The 15,735-nt window shown below is 44.3% G+C and overlaps 1 protein-coding gene across 5 annotated transcripts in view; it reads right to left on the bottom strand.

The window, feature by feature from the left end:
- atp11c (ATPase phospholipid transporting 11C (ATP11C blood group)) overlaps positions 1-13,217 on the bottom strand; it is a 37,427-nt gene extending 24,210 nt beyond the window's left edge. For all 5 annotated transcript variants that reach the window (XM_076148922.1, XM_076148925.1, XM_076148923.1 and 2 more), the window contains exon 1: positions 12,650-13,217. In XM_076148922.1, the coding sequence (XP_076005037.1) occupies positions 12,650-12,676 (27 nt within the window). In that variant the 5' untranslated portion in view covers positions 12,677-13,217. The remainder of the gene's footprint in view (positions 1-12,649) is intronic.
- Between the last annotated feature and the right edge of the window lie 2,518 nt (positions 13,218-15,735).

A 15,735-nucleotide genomic window follows, 5' to 3' on the forward strand; every position in this document is an offset into this window, starting at 1 on the left:
CTGAGTGCGATTGCGATGTTTACAGATGCCCAAACAAACTGATCTAGGGGAAGGATACGCTCTAGGTTTTGGAATAAGTCCTCCAAACGAGCTACTGTAGGTCTGAATACAGCCTCATATTTGGTTCAAGTGAGGCCCCTGACCAAGTTGTACTTATTAATAATAAGGTAGTTGTGTACCTAAAACAATATTTTGGTTGAGCAGGCAGACATCTTTCTAAAATAGAGGCCAGCAGCATACAAATTAAGGCTGCAAAACCCTATCAGATAAACAGCCATGTTCCTAGGTGAGAGCCAGGGAAAGTGCCACCCGTGCAGCAAAAAGTGTCTGTTTTTGACAATAGCTTACATCAGAGAATATACTCAGGATACTTAGCCAAATTAATGCAAATGGGGACAAAAGCAAAGGCTACACGACTGCAAATGATGCAATCATTAACCTCTCATTAATGGTGATATAAAACAAAATTAATGACAAACTCTTAATTTGAATTCTGAACGTCCCTGTCATCTCTACTGCCAACAGGCAGCTTAGCTTACATAATACTCTGTTATGCATGAGCAGCCGTGCTCACACCTCAGCGTGGCTGTCAAATCTACCATCCCGCATCCGCTCGGCAAACACAACACTCCTTCAGCGGGACCGGACAAACCTGGCTGCTAGAGGATGAGAAAAGTGAGGGGCGGGGGGGGGTAAGTATGGCAGGATCCAAGGACACGAGCGCATCCAGGTTTTCCATATCACACAACAACCAGGCCGCAGGAAGAGCAACAAGCCAAGAACACCCCCTTGGACTAGCCATGTTCTTTTCTTTGAGTCTGATAGAGATCTGGCAGATATTCTTGCTTTGTGTGCTCTCGAAATGCCATCTACAAATTTCACAATGTACCAATTATGCAATAGCATGGAAACAATACATCTTGAATAACTGAAACATGAAGAAGTAGTGCAGGTAAAGGAAAAAGAATTCTTTGCAAATGCCACTGCAGACAAGGCAGATTTTCAAATGCAAGTAAGGAACAATTCACCAGGGCTGCACCTAACGATTCTTTTTTTAACAATTCATCTACAGATTATTTTTTCGATTTATCTATTGATAATATTTTACTAACTACTCTATTACTTACTATTGACGTGGCACCCCACCCCTACAATTTACAATTCAAATTAGCATGATTCATGGTCCTGCAAAGAGCGCCGGCCTGGACGTCGGGTCAAGGGGTCACACAGTCAACAGTGTTAGTAGACTAGCTTACACTGGCGCCATTCTGTTACCTGTGCTCTCTCTTTAGGAGCGATTATGCACAAGAGCCATTTTAATGGAAGACAGTTTCAAGGTTGCAGGCCTATTTTGTAAACAAACATTAGTTTTCATAAAGTTCATGCCAACACTGCAGCTCAATAACCACAGAATGTCATTATAAGCAAGCACCAGGCCCCAGACAGGATACTCTAAAGAAACATTGGTATACCGTATAATTCATGCTGAAATGAGACTGTATATAAAACTGAGTCCTCGTCGATGCCCTGGGGTGCTTAAGAGAAGAAAAGAACCACTGAATCACTATTGATTTAGAGGGGAATTCACAGTGAAATATTATGAGGGTCACACTATAAAGCCTAATTCATTTTTGAACAGTTACGTGATCACAATGCTCATCCCCAAAACAATGAGCTCAAAGCCAGAGCAGGAATGCTCTCATAAGGAAAAGGGGGACCGATTCCGTTATCTTAGCTTCATTGTCAAAGGTCGAATGAAGCCATTCAATGCCAATGATTTTAGACAGTAAAGCTAAAGTGGCCTTAAGTCAAGTGCCAGTGTGTCAATAACAACCAGTGGATCAGTAGAGTAGCTTTCATCCTTGATGAAAAAGAATCAACTACAAAACGTGAACGGGGAGCAATAAAGCATCGTCCAATGCTCAACTGAGCTCAGATAGAACTGCTAAGTCAGAAATACACAGTACATTAAAGAAATGAGTGGGGCTGACACTTCATATTAAATTATACTCTAGATTGCATTTTGCACAGATTTTCTAAAAAGAGGAAACAAGACTGCATTTCAATACTGCCACGCTTCCAATGATGAGTGTGGTCTGATGACACTGCGTTCTGTTATGGCATGTCAGTATGCAGTTGCTCTTCCCCTTTGTCACAATCCATGCATTGTTAGCAGAAAAGCCCACAGTCACCCTTGAGTTCCATAAGCAGGACTGCATAAGTAGAATGTTAAATTACATGAAGCCGTGGATGAGATCTGTCATGTAGTAACTGTCTCAAAAGCACTGCCATAATGTCAGAGCGACAGATAACTATCACTCTGTCAGTCCCTTTGTCTGTTAAGATGTAGTCGTAGCGCAGTGTAAACAAGCCTGCATTTCACATCAGCTAAGTTCTTTTGTTTCATTCTCTTCCAGCTGACCTTTAGGTGAAGCACCATCTTTCCCAGAGATTCGCCCCAGCTTAGCAACCTGTCAGCAACACTCCTCTAAGAAGGCTGGGCTGGGACCGATGAGTGGGTGAGAACATCACTACAACCGCACTGCAAACCATCTTGTCAGATGTAATCTCAACTCAACTCCACTGCGAGCATAGTGAAAGGTCAGTAAACACAATGGAATCACAAGCAAATCAAAGGAAAACATGCGGCGGTTAAGGTGATAACCTGTTATGGATGGGTTCATGCTGGGACAAGCAAATCTCTGGCTAGAACCAACGACATGCGGTTTGACAGGAGCCGCTGTTCATCTGCTTCAACACGTTGTTGAAGCTCATATCCATAACGCATTGTATTATGGCCCATTAGTTGTAGTTTAACGCCGTTTGCCAATTTCTCCCGCATGTTTGTTGTGTTGTATTGCATGGAATTTGTGCTGAATAGTGTCAGAGTTGAGCCGTGCTGAAAGCCTCCGTTTTTGCTTCGCCTTCTATTTACACAAAACACGGATGATCTTTATCACATGTGGTTGAACAAACCCACAAAGTAGGGAGGGGTGGGGAGCGAGTGTTTGGCCAGCATCCAGGTGTCGTCGCTCAGGCTACACTAAGGTGTGACTGAGGCGGTCTACATGTAGTATCTCAAGGAAAGGAAGGTGCTCATTTGTCTGTTTTCGGTGTCAAGGACAAGGGGCTTAGGTGACTAATGCGACGAGTGCCTCTCTGTAAACAGCAGCTACAAATGAAACGACGAGGACGAGAAAAGAAAAAGCAGGAGCAGGCGCTGTGGCGGTAGAGCAAGTATTATTTACAATGACATAAATAGATATTGTGTTCCGGCAAAATCGATCATGTAACTTTGCCTCACGGTAGCGCTGTAGCAAAGTGGAAAAGTAAGAAAACCCGGGGTTATGATTTGTTGTGATCAGTGTGCTCCTTTGGTTTTGCATCTCGAGTACAGGGGGGAGAGAAACACTGATTCGGTATGGAATGCGTGTGCAGTGCAGTTAAGCTGCAAAAGAATCCACTTAGAAAAGCTACTTAAACACATTTAATGAGGTGTGAGGGAGCTGTGCGAAGAGGAGAGAGCACTGGAGGCTTGTACTTCTTTGTGTAATGCCCTGCACATGGGCTAAGAACACTGAATTACACTAAGAGCAACAGACCCGGTGTAACGTCCATGTTTCCATTTGACCTTCGCTTCCTTTTTCGTATAATTCCTCTGACCCAGGTTGTGCACACTTCTCTTCTTCTTATTCTGTCGCAGCGCTTTAATGAGAAAATTGTAAGCTCGAGGTATGCGTGTGCTTCACTATCAATATGTAACCAGGTGGTACTAAACCTGCGTCTTATCTTTACTATCGGTTTTATGAGCTTAAGTGGAGTCATCACAGGTCGACCCTATCTTCCATGTAGATAATAGAACCTGTTCACACCATTTCCTTTGATCACAAACATGATAACCCCTAAGAGGGAATTCCGCCAAGAGGAGACCTGGGCCTTCATTTGAAACGGAGCTGAAATCTAATGAGTCAACATGTTCAACAAAGAAGGCCACGGTACAAAAAGAGAAAAGGAAGAAGACGAAGCGAATGTAATAGTATTGTAGGAGTAATAGAAAGAATAAAAGCAAGAGGAAAGCCCTGAACGCCGAGGAGAGTGTTTCAGGAACTGCTGATGACAACAGCAAAAAGAGCCTAACTGCAACATAAAGCTGCTATTAGTACAACAGAGGGAGCGCAGGGGTTGAGTGATGAGTGTTTGAAAGCCAGGGGAAAGGCACGCGCGGTGAGTCAACGCTGTTAGCCTCTGCACTACTCTATTAGGCTCCTCTCGCTCCCTGCCTGTCAGCCTACCTACCCGTCATCTTCCAGCTCTCTTAATTGTAACTCCCTCAGTTTTGATTACACATCCAAGTGTTCCTGTCCTCAGCTACACTCAGGTGTGAATTTGACAAGACTGTTTCATCTCTCCGGAGGAAACCACGGCACCGAAGATGCGTGGAAGTCCAATGACGTCGATAAAAAGTTGAACGCACATTTAGTTTCAATCGTGAGCTATTTTGTTTCAATTCAGACGTGAGAACGGAACGGATAAATCACTTTGGCGATAGCTGTGCTCTATTCACATTACTCCATATGACTAGGATATAATATTCAGCATTTTATCACCGATTATTTATGTTGCAGTGAATACGTTTTCATTTCAAGCCTGTTTTAGTCCTACCTCTTTTCAAGAAGCCCTTCAATACATCTTAGAAATTGGGTTTAGGGTTGGGTGGGCTTCAGAATGCTGGAGAATGGTCTGGAACACTTTTGTCAGCACTATCATTCTTCCGACACTTTCAGCAATTTTTTTTAAAAGCCCATAATAAACAATGCTCTATGGAGGTTTGTGCATTTACAAAACAGTCGTGTTGTTCTGTTAATACCTCGCATCAATCTTCACGGATTGATGTCAACTTTCGAAATCACCACTTTTATCAGCATTCATAGAAATTAGCGCTCCGTCTCTCCATCTCCACGGCTCAAAAGGTTTTAGAATCTTAACAATGGAAATGATTGATATCCTCTTTAGGATGGATTTAGATTTTGAATCGACTACAACCAATAATAAAATTCTTATTTTGTTCTGAAAGTAGAAAGATATGAATCACACAAAAAAGTCCTATTGATTAAACTTCCGTGTATTGTGTTACAACTTCAAAGAGAAGTGTTGAAAGGGTTTGAGTGAAGCTAAAACGTTAACGTCCTTCTCAAAATGATTCACAATTCACAACACTGTAACGATGCAGAGACCAAAGAAATGAAACTCAAAGCAGTTACCATAGTGAAACTGTGTTGTGGCGCTCCATTTGTTTCCTCTTCGCCGTAAATGTACCAATAGCAATCAGCCAGCGTCAAGACAAGCTAACTTTCTTTCAAAGGTTTAATTAGAAAACACAAAACTACAACGCCAAGAATATGCTGTCAAAAAGAACATGTCCGACTCCGAAGATACTTAAAGACGCAACACAGTGATGTCATCAGACTAGCAGTTAAGACATTGATGTCATCAAAACTAACAAGCTGCAAAACTGATGTCATATTTATATGTTATCATCCGGCTCGTCTTTGGCTCCTACAACAGGACTTGCATCTATAGTGGATTCACCCACACTGGCCTGTGGCGTTACACAAAGAGCCCATATCAGAGGCCACCGTCTCCTCTGTCCTCTGTCCTCTGTCCGTTTGTACACAGTGATGAATGGTCACAGAGGACAGAGTAAGACCGGTCCAACTTGAACTGAGGGCTGATCCTAAGGAGCTGTTGTGGATAGGCAAAGGCCCATTGTTCCACCAGCATCTCTGCAGCTGTACAAGACACAGAGTGTACTGTACCATGGGCTGGTACTGGCCTACATTAGATCGTGTCCCTCGACAATGGGGAGGAGGGGAAGTGATCTAGACCTCACACTGGGAGCTCCTTCCTCAACCGTTTGTTCTCCTCAAACAGCCACAGACGGATATTGTGCTGACTGCCGTGGCAATGTTGTCCCAGAGACAAAGAGGGTTTGTGTGAATAAATAACAGGTGGCAGTAAGACGCGAGGAGCGGTGCAAAAAAACAAAGACTAATTGGCTCCTAATTTCCCCGATTTTGAGATGTCAAGACGAATGAAGATGAATGGTGCCTTGGAAATCTTTGTTGTTCAAACTGGAGGTTAATTCTGCCTCAGCCAAAAACAACAGTAGACCATACACAAATGTTTACTATTTGCAGCGCACACACACACACCACATGACTGGAGACATACAGGACAGGAAGTGTGTAAGCGTTTCACACATTGCTGACATATGCCTGCGTGCGTGTGTGTAGCTGACACACTGTTCCTCAAAATAGATACTTTGTACAGACTTAACATCAGAATGTAGCTTCCGACTTTGCCAAACTTGTTACTCTGTAACCGGTTTATGGCTTTATTTACCAAGGCTTTGGTTGAAGTTCTAACAGTACACTAGACTTTTTTTGCATGCTGCAGCTTGGACTTAGTACCCGTACATAAGATCTCCTAACCCAGTCGGCTCGCCAAGTGCTGGACAGAATGACACAAATTAATTATTTCCTAGAATTCTTAAGAAGAAAATCTCCACCTCATATTTGAAGCCTGGGAAGAGGGAACATGTTTTGAGCCGCAGCAAGAGTCACACTTAAATCTATAATTAAAGAGAATTTAAAGTAGCCGGGGCATAAATGGAGTATGGCTTTTTTCCAGCCAAGTGCACACACACTCTTTACCCACATTTAACTACTTAGATGAAGCTGCTTGATTCAGCTGCTTTTTTTTTTTGCGTGACTTAACTGCTCGGCGACACAATTGCTTTCATCCACCCCACCCCCAACCCCCTGCACACACACACACACACTAACTCACTCGTCTGGCAGAGAGACACGCAATAGCAAGAATCTGCGTTTTCATCCAAATGCTGACGAGCTTCTTTTCTTTTTTTTTGGGGGGGGGGGGGGGAATCTCGATCTGAGCCGCAGCCCTTCTGATGACATTATCTTTAATAATGCACCCGGCTTCACTGGCTCTAATTGCAATTCAATTAATTATCCTGACAGTGCATAGGAGGGCAGCAAGCCTAATGACAAAAATCAATGCGGCTGCCTCCTGCTTGTGTGCTGAGGGCATGCAGACCTAAAAGCTCAAGAGCGGTGGAAAAAGGCTACGAGGCAGGGAGACTAACTGTGTGGGGGGTCGTGGGAGTATCGTCCCTCGGCTGTGGTTTGGACAGGAAAATGCTCTGTGTTCTGATGCCTTCTGGGACGAGAACACACACGTTCATGGAATTCAATCACTATGACAATACATTGCAAATTGTGTTATAGACAACTGACTGCAAAATCCTGACATGACTTCAACCTAACAACCCAGGTTAAACAGTGACTAACGAGAAACATTACACCTAGATACACAGAGTAACACACACTGTAGGCTGGCCACCCTATAATGATGTTAACACTAATGTTAACATCACATTGGACAGTTCGTTGGAGAACGAAGAGTGACTCATAAACAAAACAATATGAGAGATAATAACAACAACTCAAAGTGTGACTTTTCAGAGCAACGGGACTGGGACCTTTGTTTCTAGGATACCTGACTGTCGGGGTTTTGGTATGTTTTTCAAACTACTGGGAATGGGCCTTCCAACGAATGGCATGGCACACTTTGAAGACTCCACAATCTGATTGGCTGGGCTACAGAGCAGAATCAAAACAAGTGTGAGGCAGACGGTGCTCTAATCTAAACAAACGGTGGCAGTGCTGATGCTAACATCAAACATGCAACTTCAGAAACCCCAGTCCCCAACTCCTAAAATAATCTCTTTGGATCTAAACAATTGATGCAAATAGTCTTGTTGAACTTGGCGATGAGTTTGCAGGTGTGACACGCTCGATTTGGGTTTCCTCTCTATGCACTTCCTCTCGCTCAACTATTGCCACAAAGCGTTATCACTCTTCCTGTGGTTGGACGATACTGCCAGCGCAGCAATGGAGCTAATCATTGAGGGCTAGTGGTAAACGTGTGTGTGTACGTGTGTGTGTACGTGTGTGTGTACGTGTGTGTGTGTGTGTGTGCGTGTGTGTCTGTGTGTCTGTTGGAGCATGTGTTGGTACGTCATCCTCAGGTTGCAGTTCTTCCGTGTCAGTATCATTTCAGGTGAAAAAGAAGGATGACGAAACATCAGAGATGCTGCTGCCTCCTCTCTCTCGCTCTCTCTCTCTCTCCTGGCTTAGACACAGACACACAGAGAGAACAAAAAAAAAACATCCCCTTACACGTCTCAGCATTCTCTTCACATCTCACTGCGAATGCTCTCTGGATAATGCTGGAGCGGGAGAATGCCATAGAAAATCCCCTGGATGAGCCTTTATAAATAAATGGATGATGAGGATGCATTTTAAGTGTAGTTCCCCTGCCGGTGCACGTGGGTCAGGAGAGGAGCCATGAAAGCAGAATTCAAAAATAAATGAAGCTGAAACTGAATTATTTAGAGGTACAAACTGAGAATTGAACCGAGCTTTCAGAGGGGAAATGGGAATTGCTTCGGGAAAAGTCATGGAGCGTCGGCGGTGCTATTGTGTCCCACCGGTCCCACCCAGTCCGTCGTCAACCAGAATGAGAGAGTCTGACCATTTCGTAAACAAGAGATAGGAAGTGGGACGAGGCTCCAGGTCGCCCCTCTACCGTCTCTTCTTCCTCTCTTTTGCTTCAGTCGCACTGGGCTTCCTAGTTTGCCCCGCCGTATTCCATCACTCCGCTAGCCCACAACCAGCCGTTTATCCCTTTACACCGCCTTCCCCCTGCTGCTAAATATATTTATTATCCTGCTGTGTGGTGCAGGCCAGCTCCATTGGCTGGGATTCCATTACTGGACAGGGAGCAGGACACCAGATAGAGAGATAGAGAGAGAGATAGAGAGATAGAGAGATAGAGAGATAGAGAGAGAGAGAGAGAGAGAGAGAGAGAGAGAGAGAGAGAGAGAGAGAGAGAGAGAGAGAGAGAGAGAGAGAGAAATCAGAGTAAGCACTTCTGTCCGCTCGCCTGCAAGACTAATGGCGGCAAAACGGAGCGCCGTTCCAATCAATGTGCATCTCTCCTAATCAAATCCGACTAATAAATCAAACGGCGCTACATTGCCTTGTATGTTCTGTGGCCTTCAAATGCGCTCCTGCCGGAAAACCTCATCCGAGAGCGAGTGTGTAGCACTGGGATACGAGCCTGTAACGTGTCTTTAACAGGTGTTTCTAGCCACTGACTGGAGTGTGTGACATCCAGAACAACCTGAATGTGCAATACAGGACATATACAAGTGCGGTAGATATGAAACCAAAGCACGGTCAAATGAATCCATGAATAATATAGTGAGAAAGAAAGCTCAATATAAAATTAAGAGTATGTTTATGTTTCTATCTATTAACCCAAATGTCTTCTCATCTAAATCCTCACTTCCACTACAAACTACAAGCTTTGCTCATAACAATAACAATGATGGCCCAAGATGAAGAAAGAGACTTAATTACTGCTGGAGATGATTTAGGATCTACACTAAAACCGCACAATATATGGGCCTGGAGGGGAAAAAGACGTCTTTATGAAGCTCTTAAAAGCATCAAACGCCTAAATGTGACCTGAATGTGTCAAACGCGTCGCTGCCAAGGTTAGACAGGAGGAAGACAGAGGAGAAACACACACACATCCCACTTTAGACTACACAAACGAGGCATCCATACGTGAGCCTAATGGTGCATCTCATTGGAAAGTGGATAGCATCAGCAGCTGTCTATAGAGCCGCTCCGGTGTGATTCTTCAACACGAGCAGGTTAGAGACGCGGAGCTGTCGGGATATTAAAGATGCATACGGTGTGGAAACCCGACGAGGCCCCTGAGGTTTGCATTACTGCCGATTACAGTCATTATGTTTATATTACGGAGATGCCGCTATTACGGTGTCAGGTCAGTGAGAGATATTGTTGTAAACCTGACCCTAATGTGTCAGGAAGGCAGAAACGTCCGCAGGGGTTCTGTTGACTTTTCCCTGCGGTTCTCTCTGGCTTGACTTGAGCGACAAGTCAAACACCCCTGACACGTAAAAGCTCACAACAGTTTGACAAACATCAACGTCCCCTGTTGAGTGAGTAAGTGCTTATTAGAGCTTGGGTCACAGTCAGGCGGGAGGTCCAAAGAGTGAGGGGAAACATGGACCTTCGTTACTGAATGGCGGAAGAAGAGGCTGAGGTGAAAACAGGCTGCTTTGGTTGTAAATGAATGAAATGAAATTGTGCTGCATTACGTACTATACTGCTATCCTGACCAATAGGATCTTACAGTGTGTGTTTATGTGTGTGAAAGAGGCTTGAGAGAGAGGAGGACTAGATGACCTCACTTTGCACTGGAGACCTAAACATTTGGCCCAACTGTGGAGACATCGCTGAAATTGGGTAATAGTACACAATCGAGACGCACAACTCCGCAATTACAATCCCATCCCCAAATGTTACGCCGCATCAGTGAAACTCTAGCCAGAATCGTCATCTTCCCTTCATCTTTTCTAACTCATTTACACTCGGCGGTCATTTAACATTCTGCCGAGACTGGAGACGCACATTTGAATTTTAGCCTCGGGAATAACCACAAACAAATTCCAATTAAAACATGCTTCTTACGTGTGCGTTGTACTTAAGCCAGAGACAAACAAACGCATCCTTGTCTTATTACTCCCCAGGCAGATAACGCAATTTTTCTAACTACCATACACGCCTTATCAGTCTGCTTACGAGATAACCTTAAGACAAAACAATTAAAGGGGTGTCAGTGTGGTCATGTCTCGCCTTAGCACACAGACTCAGAGCATCGTCAGGGCTTTCATCCTCTCCTGATTGAACCTCTTCACATGTGCTGGAGTGCGTTTCACTCCTGAGCACAGAGAGTATTTCGCAACTGTTCCAGACTTAGCCTATATATCAATGCCTGAGCTTAATGTGTGATGTCTACCAGGCTCAGTGAGTAGGAGTGTGCCTACTGGTTGCCATGGTACAAAAAAAGACACGGGCTTGAGCGCCGGTGTTTTCCTGTGTATGTGTTTCTTTCCCCTGCAGTCGAGGCGAGGGCTCCCACCACGGATGCCATCGCGTTTCCAACAGGCTCCACCTCTCGCTGATCACACTGCCGCCGCTGCCTTCAAGGGCTTGAAAGAACATCAAAGGCAACTGTGTGATTTGGCATTCCTGTCAGAGCATTACAACCTCTGGAGCCCGCCCCCCCCTCTCCCCTTCCTCCCCCACAACCCTCGTGAAAAGCCCACCCCCCACTCAGTCCCCTTAACCATCTTTAATGATTCTCTAAATACACACACATGGGGTTTTGTATTTCAGTGCATCACAGCGGCGGTAAGTGAGACTTGTGTAGCCTCCTCTCTACGAGTACTCGCTCTCTTTCTCTCTCTCTCTCTCTCCCCCTCTCTCTCTCCATGTGATGCATACCTCTGGTTGGCGAGGGGAGGGTAGTGTGAATCAGGAGGCAGAGAGCCAGAGTCTTGAGATAACGGGCACAATGTGCATCAATGACAGCGAGGCTGGCTGCGCCGTACAAAATATTATTTACAGTTTGCTCTCACTTGAAGAAGCAATCCTCTCCAGAAGGAGGGAAATCAGCTGACCTGGCAACACTTAGAAAGAGAGGCCAGGGGGAGGGTCAGGCACTATAATTATTATATTGCTTCTCCTTATTCATTGTCGGTATCTATATGGCTCACCAAGCCTGAGGGGGATTCAGTCCACGGGTGACAACAGGTTACTCGTGCATAGGAGGATGATAACAGGGCAGTAAAGACGGCTTAGCATTTATAAAACTGGCCTCCCGGATACTTATTCCACTATCTGCACGCCGAGTCACGGTTGAATGACTTATGAGAGGGGGCAATGAAACCAATGGATGAACTTTAAAAGGGTAAGGCTTCAAACGGACGACCTTATGGCGTCACGGCTGGCGAGGCACCAACTCTTACGCTGAACAAACCAAGTGGCCTGGTACCAAATAACACCACAGCATATTTAGATCCACTATTTTGCACTGCAACATCAGAGGTTAAAGTAAAGAAAAAAAATATGCAGAGGTTTCACAAAAACCAATCATCTATTTCTGTCAGTGTACTGGCAGATTGTGAAGTGTGTGTGTGTGTGTGTGACCCCAGAGGACACCGGTCCGGCCCCCAGGGAGGAAACGCACAACTGCTCTGCTCAGGGGAAATGTGGAGATGAATGAACGAAGAGAAACACATGAAGAGATACACACACTTTCTTTGCAGCAACCCCTTATCTGTTGCCAGTGTGTGTGTGTGTAACATTTAATCAAATGTCATCATGAGCTCACACACACACAACTTACCTGCAGGCTGTGTGACTGGTGAAGTAGCACAACAGCTGTCAGGTCGTTATGAAGTAACAGTTTGTTTCACCTGAATGATAGAAACTGTAAGACTGTAAGCTTCCATCACTCCTCAGCACAATCACAGCATGTAAAGAGATACAGCAGCAGAATGCCACACAAGCTAGCTGTGTGTGTGTGTGTGTGTGTGTGTGTGTGTGTGTGTGTGTGTGTGTGTGTGTGTGTGTGTGTGTGTGTGTGTGTGTGTGTGTGTGCGTGTGTCACAGCCTGGCACACATACCAATCGGTTGAGTCTTCTCCGTAGCATCTTCTCGTTTCTTCAGTGTGAAGTCGTCCTTGTGTTTCAGCAGCAGCAGCAGCAGCAGCAGGCGGGCATGCGGGCTCAGCTTCAGCCGTGTGTCTCAGCTTCTCTAGGGGATAACTTCTTTACATGTATGTTAGTTAACTCGCTAGCTCCCTAGCTATCTATCTCCTACTCTAACGTTAGTTCTAGCTATATGAAATGCCGCAGCCACGCTACATCGTTTCCATTTTGTTTGGTTTCGGGACCTTCGCACCATTCGCATTCTCTCCCCGCTGAAGGTTTTCCGCGTTGCGGTTGTACTAGTCGCGCTTCCCGTCGCCAGAGGCTGAAACAGTCCGTGACATCTTGTCCAGTACCCTGTTGCTGAGACTTGAACGGCTCATTTGTCGCACTCGGTCCGCTTCCTCCTTCAGCCAGAAACAGCCGCCCACACACTGAAACTTCACTTGTCCCTTTCCTCTTCCTTGAGCACAGGTCGCCTCACCTCCCTGTCAAACAATTTCCACTCAGCTACCAGCAGCAGCAGCAGCCCGCAGACGTTCCCACGTTCACAAGCTCCACCCGTGGAAGGTGCGGCGAGTTTACACCGCAATGCATTGTGGGGATGTAGTCTTTCAAAGAACTATACTCTCCTCACTTGCAATTCTCTGTGTATGATGTGAATAAGAGAAGAGAGTAAATAAAGCAATGTGTATGTGTTATTTGAATATACTGGAGATATTTTATATTTCAAAACATTCCAAACCTGAGCAATGCCATCCTGCTTCCTATCCTTGTATACAATACGACTTTAATTGGAGAGTCTGTGTGAATGTACCGCATTACAACGAGCAGAAACATTGTTAAGGGACCCAGCATTTGCACATTAGTACTTTTCATCTCATTTACATTATCAATAAATGTGTGTATTGCCAAAATTGGTACTAAGGGTACTTTTAAGGGGTGGTGCAGGGGGAGGAAAAGGGGTTAGGGGTGATGGGTAGTGCTGGAGTGAAGGGGGAAGATGTTACAGGGAGGTCAGCTAGAGAAATTGCAGAGCGGGTGTCTGTTTGTCATTTTTGTAAACGTTTGTGTAAGAAGCTGCACCATGATGAGCTTCCCTTCACCCTTGTGAGGCGCCAGTTCCCCATCAGGCCTCACACTAAACATTAATAAAGGTTAGGGTCAAGAGAAGTAGCGAGTTGGCATTTACATACCTCAGCCTGTGTTCTCTCACAACCAGCCATCAGGGGAAAGAGCAGCCAGCAGGAAGGTGATGAGGAAAGCAACCTAATTTAGTTTCTAGAAGATTCTATTTGTTAGAGCATGTTGACTGTCTGTGTCATAAGGTTTAATGGACCGATGAAGTTTCAGAAAGAGCTGATTTATGTTCTGAACACCTACAGATTCCAACTTTCTCCTACTGAATAGTCATAAGAAGTAAGAATTTATCAGAGACAGCATTCACTAAAAATTGTTTGGCACTGTTCTGGTAAATAATCCTAAACCACATGTCAGTTGGCAATATTACATTTACATTTTTGATTAGAATTCCTCTCATTTGTATAATGTATGTGTGCAGATAGGAGTGGTGCCCAGCAGCTGTTTGACTGGAGTTTTGCATGTTGGCCTCAGTGACTTCCGTGTTGGTTTTACAATGTAGTCATGTTTGAATACTGACACAGGTGTGTGATCACATGGTCTATGCATTCGAGGTTGTGTGTTTCAAACCTAACAAACGTAGCACTATAACAACACGCCGTGAGAGGAATTTTTTGGGCCTTGCAAGACAAAACAACATCTTGTATCATACTTTGTCTTTGGTGCTATGATGGATCCTGAAATGGGTGTTTTTGATTATACTAAGAGCAAAGCAGCTCTGAGTCATATCAAATCATCTGGATTGTGTTATTCAGTCGACTATGCAAAGGAGCAGAGGAAACATTTACACCCACGCAAATGTGTTGTCACCAATCTCATTTGAATTTACTTTACAGCTGCAGGTATCTTCACTTTGCTCAATAACATTGTTCAGTTCCCTGTTTGCAGAAATTCCTCCTCTCGCTCAAATGTTTACAATTATCTAGGGCTGAAATTTGGGTTGCATTCTTGGCTGCATGTTTTCCTTTTTGCTGCTTGGTGCCTCCTGGTGTATCACAATCCAAAGGTCATTAATGAAATATGTGGAGGCAACGATCAGGCAGAGATGGGGAATCTATCACAGGTAACCAAGCATCACCTTATCATATTCCTCAAGTGGTCTCCTCTTTGTGTTAGTGCTCCAAAGTTTGAGGTTATCGTCTCCAGGTCTGCAAACTGAATAACTAATAAACTATTCCTGCTTCATCCTCAGCCTTCTGTGTGTGTCACTGCTGTCAAAATGCAAAAGGGCGTCTTTGAAATATTGTGATTTTATATTCTCTGTCTTTTCTTTTTTCTCTCATCTAAGACGATCAATAAAGAGAAGGCTACAGAGTGTCACATCAAAGCAGTCACAGAGGAGCACAGAGGCTGTAAGTTGGCCTCTATCGCCATCCTGTGGCTTTATGATGGAATCACACATGAAAGGTTGAATCGATTTGATTAAAATGAAAAAAACTATCTAATAATTAGATTCATTCATTTTAATCAAATCGATTCAACCTCTCATGTGTGATGTTAGTTTGAGAACAAATGTATCCCAGTAAAGAAATAGCAATAGATTGGTGTATTCCTTTAAGTAGAGTTGGTCCATTTGTAGTAACGTAGCATTCAGATACCTAAACACAAACTGAAGTGTAATTGTAGCATAACAAATGTGTAAAGTGACTAGAACAAATATATTATACATCACAACAAAGAGCAAACATTTTAGGTTTGAGCTTCCATGGTGTAATAGAGATCCAGATAAAAATCCATTTCAGAACAAGATTTTGTATCAAATTATGTAAAGTTGACCTTCAGCTAAAACGACAGGCTGGTGAGCATCCAGTTGGGTCAGGGCTCAGTGAGGTGCTTGGTTATGCTTCAGCACCATGTTTGACCATGAGGTTCCTCACAGAGTGGAGGATCCCCATACGTGTACAAAGTGAAATTTGTCCTGT

Source organism: Genypterus blacodes, unplaced genomic scaffold (assembly GCF_046128005.1).
Source record: "Genypterus blacodes isolate CSIRO-AG114 ecotype Tasmania unplaced genomic scaffold, CSIRO-AGI_Gbla_v1 ptg000044l_1, whole genome shotgun sequence".
NCBI classification, from domain to species: Eukaryota; Metazoa; Chordata; class Actinopteri; order Ophidiiformes; family Ophidiidae; genus Genypterus; species Genypterus blacodes.